The sequence below is a fragment of the Trichechus manatus genome, unplaced genomic scaffold, assembly GCF_000243295.1.
Source record: "Trichechus manatus latirostris isolate Lorelei unplaced genomic scaffold, TriManLat1.0 scaffold00144, whole genome shotgun sequence".
Lineage (NCBI taxonomy): Eukaryota > Metazoa > Chordata > Mammalia > Sirenia > Trichechidae > Trichechus > Trichechus manatus.
Genome location: NW_004444080.1, coordinates 1,736,198 through 1,759,330, shown reverse-complemented (window position 1 = coordinate 1,759,330; position 23,133 = coordinate 1,736,198). Strand labels below are relative to the sequence as shown.

The 23,133-nt window shown below is 38.9% G+C and overlaps 1 protein-coding gene across 5 annotated transcripts in view; it reads right to left on the bottom strand.

Annotated features, from left to right (window-relative positions):
* CDC14A (cell division cycle 14A) overlaps window positions 1-23,133 on the bottom strand; it is a 189,447-nt gene that overhangs the window by 6,434 nt on the left and 159,880 nt on the right. For 2 of the 5 annotated variants that reach the window (XM_023739992.1, XM_004385721.2), the window contains exons 12-15: window positions 21,890-22,005; window positions 19,160-19,207; window positions 16,338-16,460; window positions 15,265-15,598 (exon numbers count right to left, since the gene is read on the bottom strand). In XM_023739992.1, coding sequence (XP_023595760.1) covers window positions 15,265-15,598; window positions 16,338-16,460; window positions 19,160-19,207; window positions 21,890-22,005 — 621 coding nt within the window. Of the gene's footprint in view, window positions 1-13,848; window positions 15,599-16,337; window positions 16,461-19,159; window positions 19,208-21,889; window positions 22,006-23,133 lie in introns of those variants that run through there. The other 3 variants (XM_023739994.1, XM_023739993.1, XM_004385720.2) reach the window with 2 other exon arrangements.

Here is a 23,133-nt window from a genome sequence, read left to right as displayed (position 1 = left end):
AGACCAAAATTCTAACTCACAAAAAAAGACCAGACTTACTGGCCTGACAGAGACTGGAGAAACCCCGAGGGTATGGCCCCCAGACACCCTTTTAGCTCAGTAATGAAGTCACTCCTGAGGTTCACCATTCAGCCAAAGATTAGACAGCCCCATAAAACAAAACAAGACTAATGGGGCATAACAGTCCAAGGACAAGGACTAGAAGGCAGGAGGGGACAGGAAAGCTGGTAATAGGGAACCCAAGGTTGAGAAGGGACAGTGTTGACATGTCATGGTGTTAACCATTATGATAAAACAATATGTGTACTGTTTAATGAGAAACTATTTGTTCTGTAAACCTTCATCTAAAGAAGAATAAATAAAAAAATATAAAAAAACCTAAAAAAGAAATATCACAAGCAGACACTAGGCAAGTGACCTTTGTGCACTAGCTTTCTTCCAGGGTAAAGTATGTCTACTTTGATGTATAGGGGGGTAAATGTGGGGTGTGTGTGTGTGTGTGTGCATGTCTGCATATGTATGTGTACATGTATTTATTTTATGGAATCATGGTACCCATGGAACTGGAAAACAGAAATAGTTTAAAATAACTTCAAGAATTTCTATCACTTACATGGAGTAAATATTCATAGCCTTCAGCCAGAAGCCTTTCGCTTCATATAGCAGAGGTCACAAAATGTGGATGGTGTTTAATCCAGCCAACAGATACAGTTCACCACAATCCCTACGACTTCCTTTTCCACCCACCCAAGTCACTCACTCACATTGTCTAACTGCTGCAAACAAGTGAAAGCATGATTTGGCCAAAAAATGGACCTTCTGTCATACTAGTTAATTCATTCAACAGACAATTATTGGGCATCAATTATATATAATAGGCACTGGAGGATAAAAATATGATACCAAAGTTCTTGGAACAAAATATATTCCATGGTTTCTTTATACAGTGAAAAGAAAGTTAAAGCAGATAAGGGTTTACCAAATTATTCTGACACCAGTATTTGGTTAACAAATTAACTTCCTTTTATTTTCTATCTAAAAAATCTCAATGGCTTAAGGGAAGAGAGAATTGTTAGAGTCTACAAGAGCTACTCTCTTTGAAAAATCAAATAAGCATTTCAAGGCCTTTTCACTGGTAGAGCAATAGTGTGGGATGACTGTAACATTTAGGTTAGGAATACCACATGCTAACATGATGGGGTTGTGCTGAGGGTCTCTCTGGTTCATTTGTACTTGGCCACAGTAGAGGAAACCTAAGACAAAACACTACTACTCTCCACTTGAAATTTTAGAAGAAACATAGATAAACCATCCTAGTCCCTAGCTTCACCTACTATACATCATAACAAAGCATAACTTCATGCTCTTTTTTCAGTCTTAGGTAGGACTACCAGCTATATAAGACATTTTCCAAATGCCTGTGTATCCTAAAGTTACTAATATCCCAGAAAAGACAGTAGCCAGTTACCAACATTTTTTAATTTTTACTATATTTATAAATTTATAATTTTTTAAATAAAATATATTTTTACTATTTTAAAGGGGAAAAATACATTTTTACTATAAAGTATTTCATACTATATAGACAATTTTATGATTGCTGTCTTTGATATTATACAAAGAAATAGACTAATCAAAGTACAACTATCTAGTAGTCTTAATAAGCTAGACATTTAATTGACAGGTCAATTATTCTGAGACAGGCATTTATTGAGTACTTTCTACTGCTAGGCACGGTTCTAAATCTCCTATATGTATTAACCCATTGAATGTTCCAGATAATTTATTTTGCAGACGAAGAAACTAAGGCACAAAGAGGTTAAGTAACTTGCCCAAGATCGCACAAGTAGGAAGTGGTTCACACAAGTGAAGCCCAGTAATCTGGCTCTAAGGGGCCCTAGTGGCGCAGTGGTTAAAGAGCTCTGCTATTGACTGAAAGATCAGTAGTTCAAACCCACCAGCCGCTCCATGGGAGAAAGATGTGGCAATCTGCTCTGGTAAAGATTCCAGCCTTGGAAACCCTATGGGGCAGTTCTACTCTGTCCTATAGGGTTGCTATAAGTCGGAATCAACTGGACAGCAGTGGGTCTGATTTTTCATTTAATCTGGCTCTAAAGCCAATATTCTTTCACCCTGACACAAATAAGTAATGACCTAAGGCACAGTATGGTCCTGAGTGAGCAAAGAAATAGTAAATTATAGCAAGAATATAATATTTAGGACTGTAAAGGAGATAAGTACATTTTAAAGGGATTTTCAATAGGAATGAATCAAAAAGAATTTTAGATAGTTTAAAAAGAAATTTTATTTAGAAGAACACCCATACTTAAACATCCTAATTAATTAAAATTTTAATTGTGCTTGGCCAATGGTTTTTGTCCATGTTATCATAATGAATTAATACCTAATGCATCTGAATTATAAAAAAATTACTGTAATGACAATGGCCATGGTTATGAAGAAAATGAGATCTAGAGAGTCATATTATTTTACCAGGTAGCACTTGCTTACATAAACAAGAAATTTTAATCTCTCAAAGTATTTATTTTCATTTGGCCATTAAGTTCAATAGGGTTATAGTGCTAAGGCCAGATCAAGTTTATTATGAATATATGGTATTATTATGATATGAATACCATAAAACTAATAATGAAGCAATATTCAAACTGGAAAATAAGGGTAAAATTGCCTTATACTTGCAGCCCCCCAAATTTTTATGTCAAAATATAAGCTTCTTTCAAGAAGTCTTATTCCCTGCTTAAGTTAGATTTGACATAAAACAAAGTATTAGGTAAGGAGATCAAGACAATTTGTACTGTTCTGGAAATTTGCTACTAATCTGTTTTGGCAGATGTGGGTAGTGACTTTAAAATTTTAGCTATTCTGGAGGTGTTTCTTTTTTAAACAGCCCAGTTACCTAATCATGGTAGAAAAGTGTCTAATAATTGTAGATATACTGTTCAGATGATTAGTAAATAAAACTAGAAGTTGACTATCAAAAACAGCAAATCACCAAAAAATGATGAAAGATTAAGGTCTTTGCCAGAAACTGAACAAAACAAAAGTCTTAGTGTTCAAATAACTTGGGCCAAAGGACCTGATGGCCTGGAAGACTAACATCCTACTAGGTCAAATTCCTGACTCAAAATCTGTATGGGCTTTTGCCACACTGACTTTTTCTTTTTTACATCTTCCCAAGCCCCTTTAAGGAAAAAAAAAGAAATAATTTGAACACTGAATTGGACTAAGTTATCCCTGGATTGAGTTCTAACTACAGAGACAAAACTCAAACCAAACCCATTGTCATCGAGTCGATTCCGACTCATAGCGACCCTACAGGACAGAGTAGAACTGCCCCACAGGGTTTCCAAGGAGCGGCTGGTGGCTTCAAACTGCCGACCTTTTGGTTAGCAGCAGTGCTCTTAACCACTACGCCACCAGAGATAAAAATCACCTGAAAAATTGGTTTGTTTTAAAAAGCACAGATAAAGGGGAAAAAAATATATGTTTGGAAATATGCTATCATGTCATATATAACTCTTCAGTGTTTTAAGTTTTAACAAACATATACAGCACTGGGGAAAAATAAATTTATCTACAACTGCCTCTATACTTCTGGGTCTCTTTATGGCTTTGCAATGGAGTTCCTTAGAGTTTGTGTTGCTTGGAAGTTACACAGAAAATATGTGTGTTGATACATATTTCCACAAATGTGGCTCCTAAAAACTGAAAAGATTTGCTTCTGCTAATACAATATCTACTTCTCCAATAATGCTAGAAGAAATGTAAATGAATAAGGTTTTATTGGCATCATATAAACACAGAAGGCTAAAGTTTTGTGATAAAAAATCAGCTCCAAAGAGGGGGTACATTTTTCTATAGTGTTCTCTAAGTATTTTATGGACCCAAAGACTTAGAAGGACATTGTGATTGGTAACGTAGAGAGGGTCAGTGAAAAAGAGGAAGACCCTCAAGGAGATGGACTGACAAAGTGGCTGCAACAATGGGCTCAAACAAAGCAACAATTGTGAGCAAGGCGCAGGACCAGGCAGTGTTTCATTCTGTTGCCCACAGGGTCACTACGAGCAGGAACCGACTCGACGGCACCTAACAACAAGATTTAACGAGCCAGTTCCAGTTAATTAAAATTCTATATAAAATATTCTTTTACCTGAGAAACTATTTTGTTCTGTAAGCCTTCATCTTAAGTGAGAATAACAGCATAATTGGAAGAGTGTAGTCTATGTCACTGAACTGTGTATGTAGAAATGTTTGAAACGGTGTATCTTTGGCTATGTGTATTTTCACCAAAAAAAATGTTGAGAAATTAGAGGGTTAATATGTTGTGAGGTTGTTAACCAATGTCATAAAACAACATGTGTACTACTGTTTCATGAGAAACTATTTGTTCTGTAAGCTTTCACCTGAAGTACAATAAAATATAAAATATATATATATATATATTCTTTTACCTTCCTACGTGATTGTTAGTAGATTCTTTTTTTCTGGAGGAATTTAATCTGTGCTTTTCAATAATCACAAAGAGCTCAATTATAAGATGACAGATTGTTGACACCCAACTTGACTCAGCCAATCATTACATGAGTGTTTTCATATCCTCTGAATACCAAAATTATATTGATGTAAGTCGGTTAGAATTTATTTTCTCTTATTTTAGTAAAGTAACGTTTCTTGAAAAAAAAAAACCACTCCCAGATTACTGTACATTAATGCTAAAGTTGAAAACTTGCATTCATTTTTGTTTGTGCTTCATACGCTAACAATGATACACGGGTTCCTACGCACCTTAGCTCTTTGCTTAACATTCATGAACCTAGATATATTACCCAACTTTTAGTTCAATAAATATTTATTAGGCACTTGCCATACTATCTGCACATGTGCGCACGCGCATGCACGCACGCGTGCACACACACACACACTTAAGAAACAGCACCTGGATGGCACAAATGTTTAAGCACTCAGCTACTATTCAAAAAGTTGGTGGTTCAAGTCCACCCAGAGGCACCTTGGAAGAAAGCCCTAGTGATCTTCTTCCAAAAGAACACAGCCATTGAAAACCCTTAGGAGCAGTTCTACTCTGACACACATGGGGTTGCCATGAGTCAAAATCAACTTGTTGGCAACTGGTTGGTTACTGGAGATTTTTTTTTTTTTATTGTACTTCAGGTGAAGGCTTACAGAACAAATAGTTTCTCATGAAACAGTAGTATACATATTGTTTTATGACACTGGTTAACAACCCCACAACATGTCAACCCTCTAACTTCTCAACCTTTTTTTTTTTGGTGAAAATACATATAGCCAAAGATACACCATTTCAAAAATTTCTACATGCACAGTTCAGTGACATTGACTACACTCTTCCAATTGTGCTGCTATTCTCACTTAAGATGAAGGCTTACAGAACGAAATAGTTTCTCATTTCACAGTTACTACACATGTTGCCCTGTGACAATGGTTAACAATCTCACAACACATCAACAATATCCTTACTCAACCTTGGGTACCCTATCACCAGCTTCCTTGTCCCCTTCTGCCTTCTACCCCTTGTCACTGGACTACTGTACCTCATTAGTCCCATTTGGTTTTATGGGGCTGTCCACTCCCAGGCTGAATGGTGAACCTTGGAGATAACTTCACCACTGAGCTAAAAGGGTGTCTGGGGGTGGTTACTGGAGATTTGAGTTCACCCAGAGACACCTGGGAAGAAAGGCTTGGCAATCTACTTCCAAAAAATCAGCCACTGAAAACCCTATGGAGCACAGTTCTACTATGACACACATAGGGTTGCCATGAGTGGGAACTGACTCCACAGCAACTGGTTTTGCCTTTTTTCTTTGGTCTGCTCTTAGAAATTTAACACTGGCAGTAGCGTACAGGAGACATTAAAGGCAAGAGACACTTAAGGCAGGAAAAAAATTTAAAGGACTATTACAATAGTCCATGAGGACACTTCAATTAGGGCAGCAGTGGTGAAAATGAAGGGACAGAAAATAGACATTTCAGAGTGAGAATGATAAGACTTAGCAACTGGTTATGTCAGGAGAAAAGGTAGCAGTAGTATCAAAGATGATTCCAAGTTTCTAGCTTGGATGGTTGGATGAATAAAGATGCAATTATTGAGGTAGGAAACAAAATGAGAAGCAGGCAGTGTAAGGAACGTATTCTCTCCAGGCACTGCCCCCAGAAAGTTGGAAATGTAGGTCCAGTGCTCAGGAGATGACCCAGGGACAGAGCAGAGCCAAGGGCAGAGCCTTGGGGGAAACCAATATTTAAGGGACAAGCAGAGAAAAACAAATCAGTAAAAAAGATTTAAGGGGGGAAAAAGGGAAAAACAGGAGAAAATAATATTTTAGAAATCAGAGAAGAAGAAGGTGGTCAATAGTGTCAAATGCTACAGAAAAACTAAGAAGAATGAGAACAAGAGACCATCAGATCTAGTCTTCAAGGTGTCAGTAGTGACCTGTGGCAGAGACTCACTAGAATAGGGGGAAGGTTAGCTATCGAGGGCAGAGGAGCACCTGGGAGATGAGGGAGGTGGCAAATATACACTCTCTTCACCAAGTCGGGCCATAAAGGAGAAGTAGATGTGACTTAGGGAAGACTCTTCCACATGCCCACCACCCCTGGAAGAGGCTGCATGGGCCCGGCTCACTATTATTACTCCCATTGCTAATCGCCACATTGTCTCATGATCTTGTCTTTCCCTCAGCTTCCAGTCTCTACAAAAGGTTTAAGATCCACTGATGTTCCTCCATGGAGGGTAGAAAACAAGTGATAATGATCTAGGGATGAAAAACCGAACAAAGCACCCATCTTGTGACAAGCAAAACCAGCATGTCGCCAGATAATCCCCAAGAATGTCGCCAAATAACCCCCAAGAATACCAGTAAAAGATTAACTCATCTGAGACATGATCACCTCAAGGGGCAACTAACACAAACTTCTAAGACCCATAATCCTGTCCCTATAAAAGCCTTCAGCCGATCCCCAGTGAAGGACACAGGTTTTTTGGAGCAATCTATTACCCTCTGTCTCCTATATATCAACATATAATAAAACCCTTGCTGCTCACCTCACCCGTCTCAGAATTGGCTATTGCAGCAGGCAGCTCCAATCCACGTTATTTCGGTAACACCCCTGCCAATTTGGAAGTGAATGTTTGTAGGTGAGGAGACAAATGAGTGGAGGGGAAGCGACTGAAGATATAAAAGAGGAAGGAAATGAATGGGGCAACTTCCTTAAAGAGTTTGGAAAGAATAGTACAGGTAGATGGGGTTAGCATTGGAAAATAATAAGGTTTCTTTTGATTCAAAAGAGAAGGTAAAAAAAAAAGGATGAATCAAGATGCAGATAAATTTTGTAGAGAAGTTAGTTAAGGGAAATTATGCTTAATAAAGTCTATATTTTCTGTGGAACTCAAGGCAAGGTTAACTGGTCCTGGAGGTTGGGAGGGGCTGTGTTGATAAAGAATGTTTAAAAGTTTTGGAACAGCAGGTGTAGAGAAGAGAAAGAAAATCAAATAGGGATAAATGAACTAATTATGAACACTGAAGGGTCAGGTAAATTAGAAATTCATTTGAAGTGGAGCCAAATGGGAAAGTTATGAGATTTTCTTCCAAAAGTACCTAAAAGAGAGAAATTAGGATCAGATACAAGAGATCACTGAATTGATTTAATTTGGGAGGTGAGTAATAAACTGGCTACAGAAAGAAAGTCCAAGTGGAACTGAGAATATTGGAAAAGGGAAGCAGAAATGCCTATGCAGGCTCCAGAAGGAAGGAAGGAAAACTGAGAAGGCTGGGGAAACTGGGAGGGGTCATAAAGACGTCATGGGGAAGAGTTAGAGGATGCAGATGTTTGAGAGGAGCCTTGCAGGAGTCAAGATATCAGATGCAATGCTCTGAGCAATCACAAGCCCTATTAAATGGATTTCCATGTGAATAAAAATAAAGATCACTGGAGTTAAGAAAGATAAAAATACAGTAGCTATGAGATCTTGGGCAAGTTATTGCCTCTCTGAGTCTTGATTTCCTTATCTATCAAGTTGTGGGTTGATAAGAGACCTAAATAAGATAATGGATATAAAACACCTGATACAATGCCTGGGACACAGGAGGCACTCAATAAATGGATGCTGCTGCTGATGATGACTGATGACGATTTTTTAAATGTTACAGTTGACCAGGATATTGGCAGTAGCCTGGTAGCTAAAAAGTATAGGCCAAAGTCCTCAAGGAATAAAAAAAGGTGAGTAGATGACATTGATGAGGACAGAAAGTGGAACATTATCATTGCATGATGTTTTCAAAGAAGAGGTTGTTGAACTACAGTGTCTATTAAGAAGCCAGAACATAGCTTTTACCTCTTAATCATAAAATTTGGGAGCTACCAGAGAATAAGCAATTTGCACTTAAGGGGTGAATGAGGAGAATCAGGCTGGAATGGATCAATCTTATTTTGCTCACTTACAAATGGAGACTTCTTGATTTTCTCTTTTGGTTTACTTCTTTTTCTCGCCTTTCTTCCCACCCCAGCAACATCCAATCAGAGGCTAACACCGAGGATGCTGAAGCATCTGTTTAGCACATGTGGAGGATGACCTCACCAATATCGCAGAAGGCTGAGGAGCTCACAGTGATCTAACCGAGAGAGAGGAACATTCACTTCTATGGATAAAACAGTTTCTGAAGAAGTTTTACTGTAACACAGCCACACTCATTCGTTTATGTATTGAGTAGAATAGTTGGGACAGAAAGCCAAAGATATTTTCTATCTGGCCCTTTACAGAAAAAAAGTTTGTGGACCCTATTTTAAAATATGATAATGGTGGAAGAGACTGAGTTGGGAAGATCATCAAGAGGTGAATACAACAAAAGGGATGAGAAAGCAGCAGAATACAGAACAGAAAAATTCCAAGAGATAATGAATGCCATCATTGGCATAACCTACAACCTTCATCATGAGCATATACCCATAAATGTTTGAAGATTAATATATAGGAGTGAATAACAAAGCTTAATATATACTACTACTCAATAATGAAAAATATTTTGATAGGTGATATACAAAGCATATTTCAGAAGAAAGTTATAACAGTATAGCTTATCATTACTACATTTTATACCCTAAAGGTCAATACAATAAAAGCTTGTTCTCAAAGGCTGCTCCCTTAAAGCAAGGATTTATAGATTTCTATGACCTCCAACACAGAAGTTACAAACAATTCTTTGTAATCAAACAGCTGACTACACATACACACACACACACACACACACACACACACACACACACACACACACACAGGAGTCCCCGTGTAGGGCAAACAGTTAATGCGCTTTTCTAACCGAAAGGTTAGAAGTTGGAATGCACCCAGAGGCACCTCGAAAGAAATGCCCGGCCATCTACTTCCAAAAAAAAAAAAATTAGCTATTGAAAACTCTGTGGAGCACAGTTCTACTCTGACAGAAATGGGGTCACCACAAGTCGGAATCAACATGACAGCAACTGGTTGGTTATATATATACATACACACATGCGCATTATAACAAAGCACAATATTTTACAAATCCTCATCTCAAATGTTTTCAAAAGATGTTTACTAAAGACCATAATTTTTCTTTGGGTGGTTAGGCTTTAATTTACTAAAATAAATATATCCATTTAAAATTCATAATAAAAATATGTTGAAGCTATTGGTTGTGCGTGATTATTTAATAGTATCAATACTATATGTGCATTGAAACACAGAATAATCCTTGAATGAGCAAAGCATTTACCCAAGGAGACCTCCTGAGGTAGGAAGTGGGGACAGGAGATAGGGCTCAAACTAGTCTACCTGCCTTCAGGGTTTTCCTCCAACAGCTATCATTCATACCACAGCCAGAATTATCTTCATCAAATCAGCATTGATCAGGTCACTTCTGCTTACAAGACTCTCACGGCTCAGACTGCACTTCCCCAGTCTGGCTTCAGGTCCACTTTCCAGCCTTGTCTTCAGGTAACTCCCCCATGCTCTGGCTACACCCGAATACTCACTGCTCTTGAAACAATAATAGCTAACAATTACTGTGTACTAGCTATATTCCAAGTACTGTGCAAAATACTTTATATAATTTACCTTAATTAACCATCATAACCAAACCCAAACCAAATCCATTGCTATCAAGTCAATTCCGACAGAGAAGAACTGCCCCGTAGGGTTTCCAAGACTGTAATCTTTATGGAAGTAGACTGCTGCCTCTCTCTCCCATGCAGCAGGCTCATGGGTTCGAACCACTGACCTTTCGTTTACAAGCCAAGTGCTTACCACTGTGCCACCAGGGCTCCTTCATCATAAAACCAAAACCCACTGCCGTCGAGTCGATTCTGATTCATAGTGACCCTATAGGACAGAGTAGAACTGCCCCATACGGTTTCCAAGGAATGCCTGGTGGATTCGAACTGCCAACCTTTTGGTTAGCAGCCGTAGCTCTTAAACACTATGCCACCAGGGTTTCCTCCTTCATCATAACCACCTTTTATTATTACCACATAAGCTTCAAGGCCCCACATCCACACAAACCCTTTTCAAAACACACAGTCATAAGTTTGTATAAAATTTACCCCCCAAAATTTTTTTTATCTTAAATGCTGTCATTGTTAGCCGCCATCAAGTCTATTCCAACTCATGGTGACCCAATGTGTGCAGAGTAGAACTGCTCCCTAGGGTTTTCAAGGCTATGACCTTTTAAAAGCAGATCACCAAGCCTGTCTTCTGAGGCGCCTATAGGTGAGTTTGAACTACCAGTCTTTTGGCTAGTAGTCAAGCGCTTAACTGTTTGCACCTCCCAGAGACTCTTCATCTTAAATAGGTACCAACAATTGTATAACCTTCAAAATGTACAAAACCTTGATCTCCTCCTGATTAGTATGCTTAAAGGAAACTAAGGCTCACAGAGATTAAGTAACTTGCCCAAGTACTCATCATTAGAAAGTGGCAGAGCTAGGACTTGAACCCAGGTCTACCTGACTTCAGAACCTAAGAACTTACCTATAATATCAAGGTGTACCTCTGTTCTTACTGTTCACATTGCCTGGAATGACCATTCCTCCCCCTCCTGCTTTCATCACTAGATTCCTAGCAGACTCCTATTCATCTTCTAAAGGCTAACTAATATGTTACCCCTTCAGCATAGCTTTCCCTGACCCTTCTTGGTAAAATGAGATATCCTTTGGATATCCCTCTATTTTAAACACCTACAACAGTGTACAAAACCAAAAAACCAAACCCATTGTCATCAAGTCAATTCTGACTCACAGCGATCCTATAGGACAGAGAAGAACTGCGGCATAGGATTTCCAACAGCTGGTGGATTCAAACTGCCGTCCTTCTGGTTAGCAGCCATAGCTCTTAACCACTGTGCCACAGTGTATACATGATATAATGTAATCAAAACAATGTATCTCTTGGAGTCAAACTGACCTATGTTTATGGCACTGCTATTTATTTGCACTACAATCTTGAGAAAAATATTTAATCTCTCAGACCCTCAAATTTTTAATCTTTAAGATGGAGGTAATAATTCTTACCACATTTATCATTTAAGCACCCATCCATCCATCTATCCATCCAACAAATATTCAGAGTGCCTTCTACATGCCAGGCACAGGGCATACAACTATGAAAAACAAGGCACAGGCCCTGCCTTCTCAGAGCTCACAATCTAATGGAGGACATAGGGAACACATGGTTAAAATTCAGAGGGAGAAGAGTATTGTGATTAAGACCAAGGCAAAGTGTCAAACAGCTTATGGGAGAAGCACCATGACCTAAGGTAGACTTTTGAGGGTCAGGTGAGGACAAATGTCTATGAATAGCAATTCAGTGATGTGTCTTAAAAAGAAAACATAGCAAAAATTCAAGACAGATACCTCAAGTAATTTCAATTTAATAAAATACTTCCACCCCACCCACACCATAATCACATATCCTTCATTTCTTAAGCATTTGAAAACTCCTCTGAGTTTTAGGGAGTGAAACTGATTTTTTACAGTAAGTGGGTCAACAAAAGTCAAGCCTTGTACACTGCACTGGGCCGCAGAAACCTCAAGACTAACAGAAGAGGGCAAATAAATAACAATAAAATCTGTTTTTCACCATTCTATCACAACCATAACGATTTCTTAACATTTGGTCTTGTTTTCTGTGTTAAAGCATTTACTGACAGAACAAGGAAATCATTTTTACATTTTTCTGGGGGCTGAACTGCTGCATAAAGTGAGCAAGCAATTGCAGCTTTCAAAAGAGATGCTAACTGCAGTTTTTAAAATATTAGACTCCCCCTAAACACCCGCCACCTCTATCCCCTAAGAGTTTCTGGGTCTTTCTTAAAGGCGCTGAAAGAATATTGTTTTAAATGCTTTAAAAACATTTTGCCCAGTGATTTTAGTCCTAGTTCTTCAGGGGTCCTATGTCTCACATTTTCAGAAGCACTGGGAAGACGGGTGATCTTCTTTAGACACTAAGCCTACAACAATCAGAAAAGCTGCCCTGGACCGATAAAGGGAAAAAAAAAAAAATTACAACCTCCTACTTTATTCCTCATAAAATGGGAATTTCCATCTTAATTTAGAGTTTCTGCCAGCCAAGTCAGCAGGATTAGGACCTGCAGCCTTCCCCTCATGGGAGGTTTTCTCGGAAAAGAGAAAGGAGGGAGGGTCTGCTATAAGCCAACTGGTACTGTTCCTTCCTGGGAGGGTGAGACGGAGGACACTGTTGTCATGTTGACAACTCTATTTATAAATGCTTTTCTTTACAATAAGATGACAAATTCAGGAGGGGGAAGAGGGGAGTAGCAGCCGCTGCCCACACAGACTATTCCTTTAAATTCACTTACTGGAAAATTACTCTATTCCAGCCAGAAGAGGGGTAAGGAGAAGGAAAGGGAGGAGAGGTGAGAAGAAAGAACAAAATATGGAATGAGACCAAAATTAAGTTATATAAAAATCACCCAGTGGGGAAACGAATAATTGTCTAAAGAATGCTCCTGTGCTTCTACTAACAGAAGAAAACAAAGACCTAGAAAAAGTCAGTGTCATGTTCTTGTCAAGCTACCAATCCTTCAGGTATTCAGTCATAAATGTGGATCATGCAAAACCTTTAGCCATGAAATCCACAAGATATTTATATAATTATCTGTATACTTACATGTATGACACTTTTTCTGAAAACAGAAAGATCTGTATTCCCGTCTGAAAAAACAGGCTGATCCATAAGGCACAGTGTTCAGGACAATCAGTGTGTGAAAGTATTGACTGAATCAATTCCTGCTGTGAAGGACTTGTAAACATCGGTACCAAAATTTAAGTATATTATTGTTTTTCATCTAACCCCATTACATGGATTTGAGTTTTTCAAAATAGATGTGTACCCAATCTACATAGTGGGGTTAGAGTCAGATTAAGGGGTGGGATAGGTTGGCAGTTACCTGAGGCCTTAATCTATAAAGGTATCTAAGATGATGCTGAAAAACATCATTGATGTTAATGGTGATGGAAGAATTTAGAAATGGATAGTAGTGATGGTTGCACAACACAATGAACATAATCAATGTCACTGAATTGTACATGTTAAAAATGTTGAATTGGCAAATATTTTGATACATATATTTTTACCACAATGAAAAAAAAAAGGGAATAAAATCAGATGAAGAAAATTCTATGTGCCAGAACTCCTCTTAGGGAAAGGACTGTGTGGATGGAGAAAAAGAAATAAAACTTTGAAAAGAGGCCTAGGTAGGGATGGGACTGGTAATGAGTCCCCGCCCCGCCCCAATATCCTCACATTAGAAAAGTAGTTTCCTAAGACAACTGGGCGCCATTCACTTTAGCACGGGGCTATTGTCCTGCCCTGGGTGGTAAAAACTGCTTTGGCTCGTCTATTAATCAAATTGTTGGCAGTTCAAGCCCACCCAGCGGTGCCTTAGAAGAAAGTTCTGGCGATCTGCTTCCATAAAGATTATAGCCAAGAAAACCACACAGAGCTCAGCTCTACTCTGTAACACATGGGGTTGCCATGAGTCAGAATTGACTCAACGGCAATAAGTTTGGTTTTTTGGGTTTCTTGTCTTGCTGAGTGAGCCATGAACAGCACACTGAATACCACCACCAGCACTTTCCCTTCTCCCCTCTCCTCCCAGGTGGAGATCATTATCCTCACTGTGGATAATGGCTGAGGAAATGCTTAAAGAACAGTGGGTATAAAGGGCTGACAGATCACAGCCTTCTCAAGATACTCCCAGGGCTTGCTGGAGCAACGAGTACAATCAGTGTTTCAACCATATTTTCTTGGTATGTGGGGTCTACTTCTCTCTCCTTCCTATTTCGTCCTTTTCCTTCTCAAATCAAAACACATTTCAACAGATTCCAGTTCCCTTTAAGGCAACTGAAATATATGATTAAAGTAGTTCATAGCAGGGGATGAACCAGTAGATTTTACTCTAACAGTGATTATTGATAATTACAAAGGGAGCGTGGTAACTTAAATAAAGCACTCATTGGTAAAATGCATTGGAGATCTTCCTACCTGTCTCTAGAAGAATGATAGCCAATTCTAAACATCTTCTAGATACTCTGCATCTCCCTTCCCCTATATCCCATATACCTATCTATAATCCTTCCTTATAAATACATTCCATTTGCTATTTAATCAACTCTGGGTCAGTTCCCTGCAGGAAGTGAAATATTCATGGCTTGGTTCTGGGAAGATACTGTTCATTCAGTACAGTCTACACTTAAATACTGAAAAACTCAGTCATTAATATACGATGTGGAAAAAGCCATAATTCCTATTACCACCACAACCAAGCCAAATACTGTATAGCACATGAGTTAAGTTGCTGGCTTTGTACCAGATATTCAGAGTGGTTTGAAAACTTAACTGAAAAGTAACTTAAGTCAACAATGTCCATGATGAAGGGAACAGACGCTGTTTCCGCTGTAAGAGAAACCACTTAAAAAGAAGGGAGGAAGAAAGAAAAAGAAGGAAGGAAGAAAACCAGTTGAAACTTGGCCTTTACTTGAAGAGGAGCCAGCAGAGTGTATGTGCTAAGACAGTTTCACAACACAGAGGAAAGGCATCGATCAGAAGGCTTCCTTGGCACTATTAAATTTCTTTGGTGGCAGCCTTGGCTGGGAAGGCAAGGCACAAAAGTTGCTTTCAGGGTTCTGAGGACCAAGAGGTGGTGTCTGCGAACTTACGGGGATTGAGCGGCTCAGGAATCTCGCTGAAGAAGAAGAAAGCCCAGTATAGGAGGGTCGGAGAATGCTGCCGTGTTCCTCTGTCTTGGTGCCATGGGGGCTGGGGTAGCTGTTCATGTTGCTCCCACTGCTGCTGCTGCTTCTGTTGTACTGGTTGTTGTTGAGCTCAGAGTAATTTCTGGCAGTCGGCTGGCCGCTGCCATTCAAGAGGTTGGTGAATGGGCTGGCTATGAAACCCGGCTTAGAGGATGGTGAGGTCTTTTTGTTCTCTGGATCATCTGTTGCAGCGTTCAAGTTCCCTAGAGAACTGGCTAGCCGGGAGTTTATGGAAAAGCTGAACGAAAACACAGATGAAGAGGGAAAAAAACAGACAACAATGTACACTCATGCAAAGAGTCTGTTTCCAAAACACATATTTATGACATTAGAGGGACCTGATGAAGACAATTCTGATCAATGCAAATGATGACAGCAGAATGGCTTCTTTATCACTCCTGATGATATTACAATATGTGGCCTTGAGTTATATGCGTCAACTTTCTCTGTCAAAAGCCATTAATTAAGACCTAAGAAGCTGGTTAAAACACTTTGACTGGGGATCAATCTTGAAATAGAGTATCTAGGGGTTCTATTTGTCCTGAGGTAGGAAGTAAATGAAAAGAACTTTATAAGGGGAGAGTAAAAAGTAGACTTAAGTACAAGATTTAACTTAAATATATTCAGTCACACAACGACACCAAATGTCCTTACCCATTTTAATTCTGTCTATGTATATGAGGAGAGAAATGACAATACCATTTATCATTTATAGTGCAACTGAACTCCATTTTGGGGATCACATTAGGCAAGTTAGAGATTCACTAGAAGAAAGGGATGCTATACAACATTCCCACCACGTCCTTGTCCCCCACAATGTAACACTGGAACAGAGGCCCCAGTTAGACCACAGCACCTTTTGTGCTTTCTTCCCTTCTCCCTGGTCCCCTCCCCTAACACCACCACAGCCAAACTCATTGCCTGTTGCAGAATTCCTTTACCTCCTGCCAGGGAGGAAGAAGGGAGAAAAAAATTACCTTCTTACACTGGCTCCTGAGGACAAAGAACCTCTGTTTATCCTCTTGGCCGTCGCTGAAGGGGACAAAGCCCCTTTTGAGGTCTTCAAAGAAGATGCAGATCCTTGTGAGGAAGAACTCAATCTTTGTAGAGAAAAATAGGCAAAATGTCACACTAAGATAATGCTAATTATCTTAAATGTTCAATAATCAACTGTAACAATTTAACTTAAAAACATTGAAGATATCATGACAGGTCTTAATAATGGTGACAGCAGCAGTGGCCGACACTTACATACCACAAACTCTGCCTGGCGCTGTTGTAAGAACCTTACAGATGTTAACTCAGTTAGTCCTGACCACAACCCTGGGAGGTAGCTAGGACTACTGTCCTCATTACACAAGTGACAAAATGAAAACCACTCCAAAGTCACTCACCTAGCAAGCAGTACAACTGGGATTCAAATCCAGGATTTAAAGTCCTGCTCTTAACCACCCCATCATCCTTGGTTATTTCTACTTACCGCTGGCATTCATTCCACTCCTTTATATTCCAAATCTATGCCCTCCTTTCTACCCTCCAACTGCCCTAGGAAAAGCCACTGTTAATTCTTACACCTGGCTGCTAGCAACTACTATTCATCTTCTTCCTTAACAACTCAGTTCTGACTGGCCTCCAGCAAAATCTAAAATATAAATCTGATCGTATCACTTCATTGTTTAAACCATTTAATCTTTCCTTGGCACTTATACAGGCAGTCCCCGGGCTACAAACAGGATCAGTTCCTAACTTTGTCTTTAAATCGAATTTATAGATAAGTCAGAACAGGTATATAGGGTTCTTATTTAGCCTTACTTTAGTGTAAGAAAAGGCTCAAGATTTAAAAGCTGCATGTGCAGCAAAAGAAGGTGATTGTGATAAAGAATTTGTTGCCAGTAAGGGTTGGTTCAATCGTTTCAAAGTGAAGGCAAATTTACATAACATTAAAGGGCAAGTACAGTTCATAACCGGGGACTTACTGTACGGTGCAAACTTCTTGGCTTGGCTTATAAAAGCCTCCAAAGTCTGGTCCTTGCCTCTTTGAGCCAGCTCTTCTACCCACACTTTCCCACTGGATATTTCCACTCCAGTTACACAACTCCTTGAGTTTCCTGAATGAGCTGTATTCATATCTTTGTCTAATTTGCGTGTGTTGCTTTCCTGGCAGGGTGTCTTCTCATCCCCCTACCTCCTTCCACCTCTTATCTTCAATCTCCATATGACTCACTGCCATTACTTAGCATTAACTGTCCACTCATACAGCAAGCCTTCACTGAATCCTCAGGCAGGTTAAGTGCCCCAATTCACCATATATTCTCATAGTAAGTCATAGCTTTTATACCATATTTCATTGCCTGAAATGTCACACTAAGATAATACTAGTGTATTATCTTAAACATTCAGCAATCAGCTATGACAAGATAACTAATAAATATTTGTCCGTTATCCTTATTTGATATAATCCTTGAGGACAAAGAACCATCTCTCATCTCAATTCCCAGTGGTCAGCACAGGGTTGTTGTACATAGGGTCGTTATGAGTCAGAATCAACTCAATGGTACCTAACAACAACACGGTGCTGAGCTCAGAGGAGGTGTCCTATAAATGCTTGCTGAATGAATAAAAAGGAAAAATTGACTCAAATCTAGAAGCCAGGGCCCAGTCATGGTTTTAATCCCAAATCTACTTTATCCTAGACAAATTATTTAATGTCGACGGGCCCTGCTTTACTTATCTGCTACATTTACTTATAGATGGTTTCCTTTGCCATCCTCCATCCAAACAACAGCTTAGGCGCCAGGTTTGCCTCTAAATCAAGAGTAGGAAAATTTGTACAAAAAAGCAGCTGTCACTACCAGGGAAGCCTGGGCCCTCTCAGAACTGCCTCCCCTAAACAACCCTAAACCTAGTGAATAAGAACCCAAGGTGAAGACTGAATCAGCTTCTTTCTTCTATTTCATCAACGGTTTTGGAGAAATGTTTCTACCACTCTTGCCAAGTCATATATTGGATCCTGGTACCACTGTGGAGTGTTCAGAAGACATTTTTCCACAGAAAAATGCTATTATTTCCTCTTCATATGGAGATTAGAGAAGGGAATAAAACAAAAGAGGGGAACAAATACAAAAAAAAATAGGGGAAAACAGGACTAACAAAAATGAAAACAGTTCAAGGTAAAATCTATCATTAGAGAGAAGGATGTGGCAAAGCAAGTGTTGTTTACTAAAACCAAAAAAAAACCATTGTCATCAAGTCGATTCCGACTCATGGTGACCCTATAGGACAGAGTAGAACTACCCAATAGGGTTTCCAAGAAATGGCTGGTGGATTCAAACTCCCAACCTTTTGGTTACCAGCCACAGCTCTTAACCACTGTGGCTTACTAAAAACCCATTGCCATCAAGTCGATTCCAACTCATAGCGACCCTATAAGACAGAGTAAAACTGCCCCATAGGGTTTCCAAGGAGCAGCTGGTAGATTCGAACTGCTGACCTTTCGGTTAGGAGTCATATGCTTTAACCACTATGCCACCAGGGCTCCCAAAATGTGCCAGGAGTACAAGGTGTATTGATATTGCTACCACAACCACACAGCCCTGTGGAGACTTCAGGAAAACATGAACTCCTGCTCTTGGTGAGCATTAAAAGTAAAACATATTGAAACCATCTGGAATGGGGAAGAAGAAATTTAAGAAGTGAAAATGTGTGTGTAGTTTATTTTCAACAGTTTAAGGGCTAGGAACTTTATCTAAAAAGTAGCATTTATTTATAAACTACAGAAATTCAACCTTGTTAACAGTACCTGAAAGGCTGTGATGCTGATCTTGGTTGTCCTTTTATATCATCCAACCTAAGAAATCAAAAACAAAAGCTCACATATCACCAGGTTCATACACTTAAACAAGGACCAAAATATTAGATTGATAAAAGGGAGAAATCTTACAAAGGGACATATATATATATATATATATTCATCTCCTTTAAAAAATAAATCCTAGAACCAGCAGGAAATTTATTTTACCTATTACTCATTTTATTTCATCTTGAATTTTACTTAAAACATCTCATTTTTTAATCAACACCCATGGAAGCAGCAGTCAAGAAATCAAACGACTTCCTGCATTGGGCAAATCTGCTGCAAAAGACCTCTTTAAAGTGTTAAAAGGCAAAGATGTCACCCTGAGGACTAAGGTGCTCCTGATGCAAGCCATGGTATTTTTCAAGTGTCTCATACGCATGCAAAAGCTGGACAATGAATAAGCCAAAGAAGAATTGATGCCTTTGAATTATGGTGTTGGCAAAGAAACATCACATTGAATACATATTGAATATACCATGGACTGCCAGAAGAACAAACAAATCTGTTCTGTTGTTGTTGTTGTTCGGTTGTACATAGGGCCACTATGAGTCAACCGACTCAACAGCGCCTAATAACAACAAGAAGGACAGACAAAATCTATGGTGATAGAAGAACAGTGGTTATCTTTGGACGATATTAACTGAGAGTGGGCACCAGGAAGCCTTTTGGGAGGCTTGGGATATTCTATAGCTTGTCTGTGTGGTAGTTAGATGGGTGTACACATATGTAAAAAGTACTCAAGCTCTGTACTTAAAATGTGAACACTTTACTGTACGTATAATCTATCTTGGAAGAAGTACACCCAGAGTGCTCCTTGGAAGCGAGAATGGGAAGACTTCATCTCATGTACTTTGGATGTCTTATCAGGAGGGACTGGTCCCTGGAGAAGGACATCATGCTTGGTAAAGTAGAGGGTCAGTGAAAAAGAAGAAGACCCTTGACGAGATGGACTGACACAGTGGCTGCAACAATGGGCTCAAACATAGCAACAATTGTGAGGATGGCGTAGGACTGGACAGTGCTTCCTTCTGTTGCATTTAGGGCGGCTATGAGTCAGAACCAACTTGATGGCACCTAACAACAACATTTCTTAATCAGAAGATGGTACTATAGCCACTCAGTGTAAAGAATGTTTGATGATGCTGTTAAGAAAACTAAATTCCAAAAATGAGAACATTTCTGAGAATGAAAATAAAAGCAAATGAAGAAAACAGAAAAACCATATTGGGACAAGTCTTCTAAAATGTATGTAGCAGAGTTTCTCTCACTTCTTTTGCCTATTTATTTGCCAAGTTATACTCTCCTGTAACTTATCACTTCTTCTGCTTATGATTTCTTAATAATCAAATATAAATCTGTTTCTAATTAATTTTAATCAATATAAAGCAATTTCTTAGCATTTCAAGGGAAACAAATGATGAATAAAAAAAGATTGATAATATACACTAATCTTGAAGAAACTTCCACTGAGCACAGAGTAAATGGAACTGGGTTTGAATATCAGCTCCATTTCCAACTCCATTCCTTTAGGGAATGATTTCAAGCAACCAACCTATATGTGGATAATGATGCATACCTTTTGTGTGAACTCAGCTAATCCTTATATCCAAACTAAGTGTCTACATGGCTCCTGGCCCATAGCAAGCACTCAGTACATGTTTCTTCTCTTCAACTTTCTGGTGGGAGTTGCTGGTTATTCCTAAGCACCAGGCTTCCTATCCCATTTTCTCACCTTACTGTAGAAAATGATTGCCTCAATCTGAGCTATATCTACCTTTATTTCTCAGATCAGCAAACCAGTATTCGAAGCGTTAAGTAAGAAACCATACCCAATCTGACATTGTTATGATCCTCCCAGATAAAACCATGACAATCAAATTCCCTGTGATTCTGTCTAATGTTTATCATACTGGCAAAACATTCCTCCTGCTATACGTGTCTCACTTAAAATTCAAAGAAAAGTGGCCATGTTCATTTTTGGACCGGGCTACTGCACCCCATAAATGACAATAAAGAATCTTGATGATATTTACAGATTTTTGCACCTACACTGATCCTGAAACCTTTCCTCACCCAATCTGAACTCTCAGTGCATCTAATATGTAGGGCTCAGAGTCAAGTCCCATCAATTGATTCTGATGAGTGATTTCAGACTTCAAACTCAAGATGGTTTTTAACTTTACAGGCACAGATAAGAATCCATTATTCATTTCTCAAAAATAGAAAGTAAGGCTAAGGAATTAATTAGGATATACCAAATTTTAACATACAACAACACCTTTCTGCACACTCTAGTTTCAATACAAAAGCCTTGGCACACCTGTGAGGATTCATCACAAGGCAGGAAACGCACTCACGGGAGGAGAAAGGTGGAATTTAAAATGGAATTTGGAACAGAGTTCCCAGGGCAAAGCTAACCTCTTAGCAGTTTAAGGTGAAATTCCAGAGACTGAGATGCAGCATCTGCTTTCAATAAATGTCTAAAACTCAGCTACTCCCCACAGTGACAAAATAAATAATATGTATACAATGCAAAACAGGGAAATAGCAACAAACCAAAAATCAAGAGGTAGAATGATATTTAATTAAAAAAAAAAAAAAAAAAAAAACAAGCATCAAATGTTTTACCTACAAAGGAAAGCATCCTACAAATTTAAGTTTAAAATGGATTACCTAAATGCACAGGATGGTGAGGAGCGTGGCTGTCTCTGACTTTTTAAGGCACGTAGTTTGTCTCCCTGGGTTATACCATTCTTCATTTCCACATCTTCATCCTCTTCAAAATTATTCTGGGGAAAAACAAAATGCATGTTCTAGAGAAAGGCATTCCAAATAATTTTGCTTTATTCAGATTATCTTAGTTCATTTAAATGCACTATGAATTTAGCTTTGCCCACAAATATACTAAACACTCAACTATTTGCCAGCTAAATATACTGGTCAAATTCAAAATCAAAGAAGTGTGGGTATGGATGTGGTAGAATTTAAAAAGAGCTCTTTGTTACTACGGACCACAAGCAAAGAGACTCTCATACAGACACAATCCACAATCATGCTTTGGATTACTGCCTTGACACAGGCTGGCTCAATGGAGACCGTAACCAGATATGTTTCTAGATACTACCACAATCTAGCACTGCAAATTACAGAACTTGTTTACAGAAACACATGATAAAATAATTTAGGATATCTACATGGTAACTGGAGTCCCTGAGTGGTGTAAACAGTTAACATGCTCAGCTGCTAAGCAAAAGGCTGGAGGTTTGAGTCTACCCAGAGGCACCTTAGAGGAAAGGCCTGGCAATCTACTTCCAAAAAAAAAATCAACCACTGAAAATCCTATGGTGCACAGTTCTACCCTGACACATGTGGGGTCACTATGAGTCAGAATCAACTCAAGGGCAACTGGTACTGGTAACACTAGTAAAGCAGTCAAGACCTTTCCAGAGGGAGGTAAAGGACTATGCTCACAAATTGGGAAACTCTGTTTCCTAACAAAATAGGTTTTAGAGCTTAAAAAATATTGAGTAATATGCCAGGTCTTTTTGCATGCCGCTCACATTTAATTCTTACAACAACCCTGTAGGGAGGGCATTAATTTCCTTCATTTATTGATGAAAAAAGGTGCTCATGGAAGTTAAGGATATTGCCCAAACTCCCTAAACTCTTAATGGCAGAGCTATGATTTTAAAATCATGTTTCTTGTCCCCAGATGCAATGCTGTTTCTAAAACCTATGCCATAGCACCAACAATGGCACCAGTAAAGATTGTATTTTGTCTGTTTCCTCATCTGAAAAACCAAAGGGCTTGGATTTGCTAAGATCCCTTTCAGTCATAATAGCCTACGCCCCTCTTTAAAGCTAGAATTTTTATTTGATGAAGAATATACCAAATATACTTCCTTCAATCATATTCT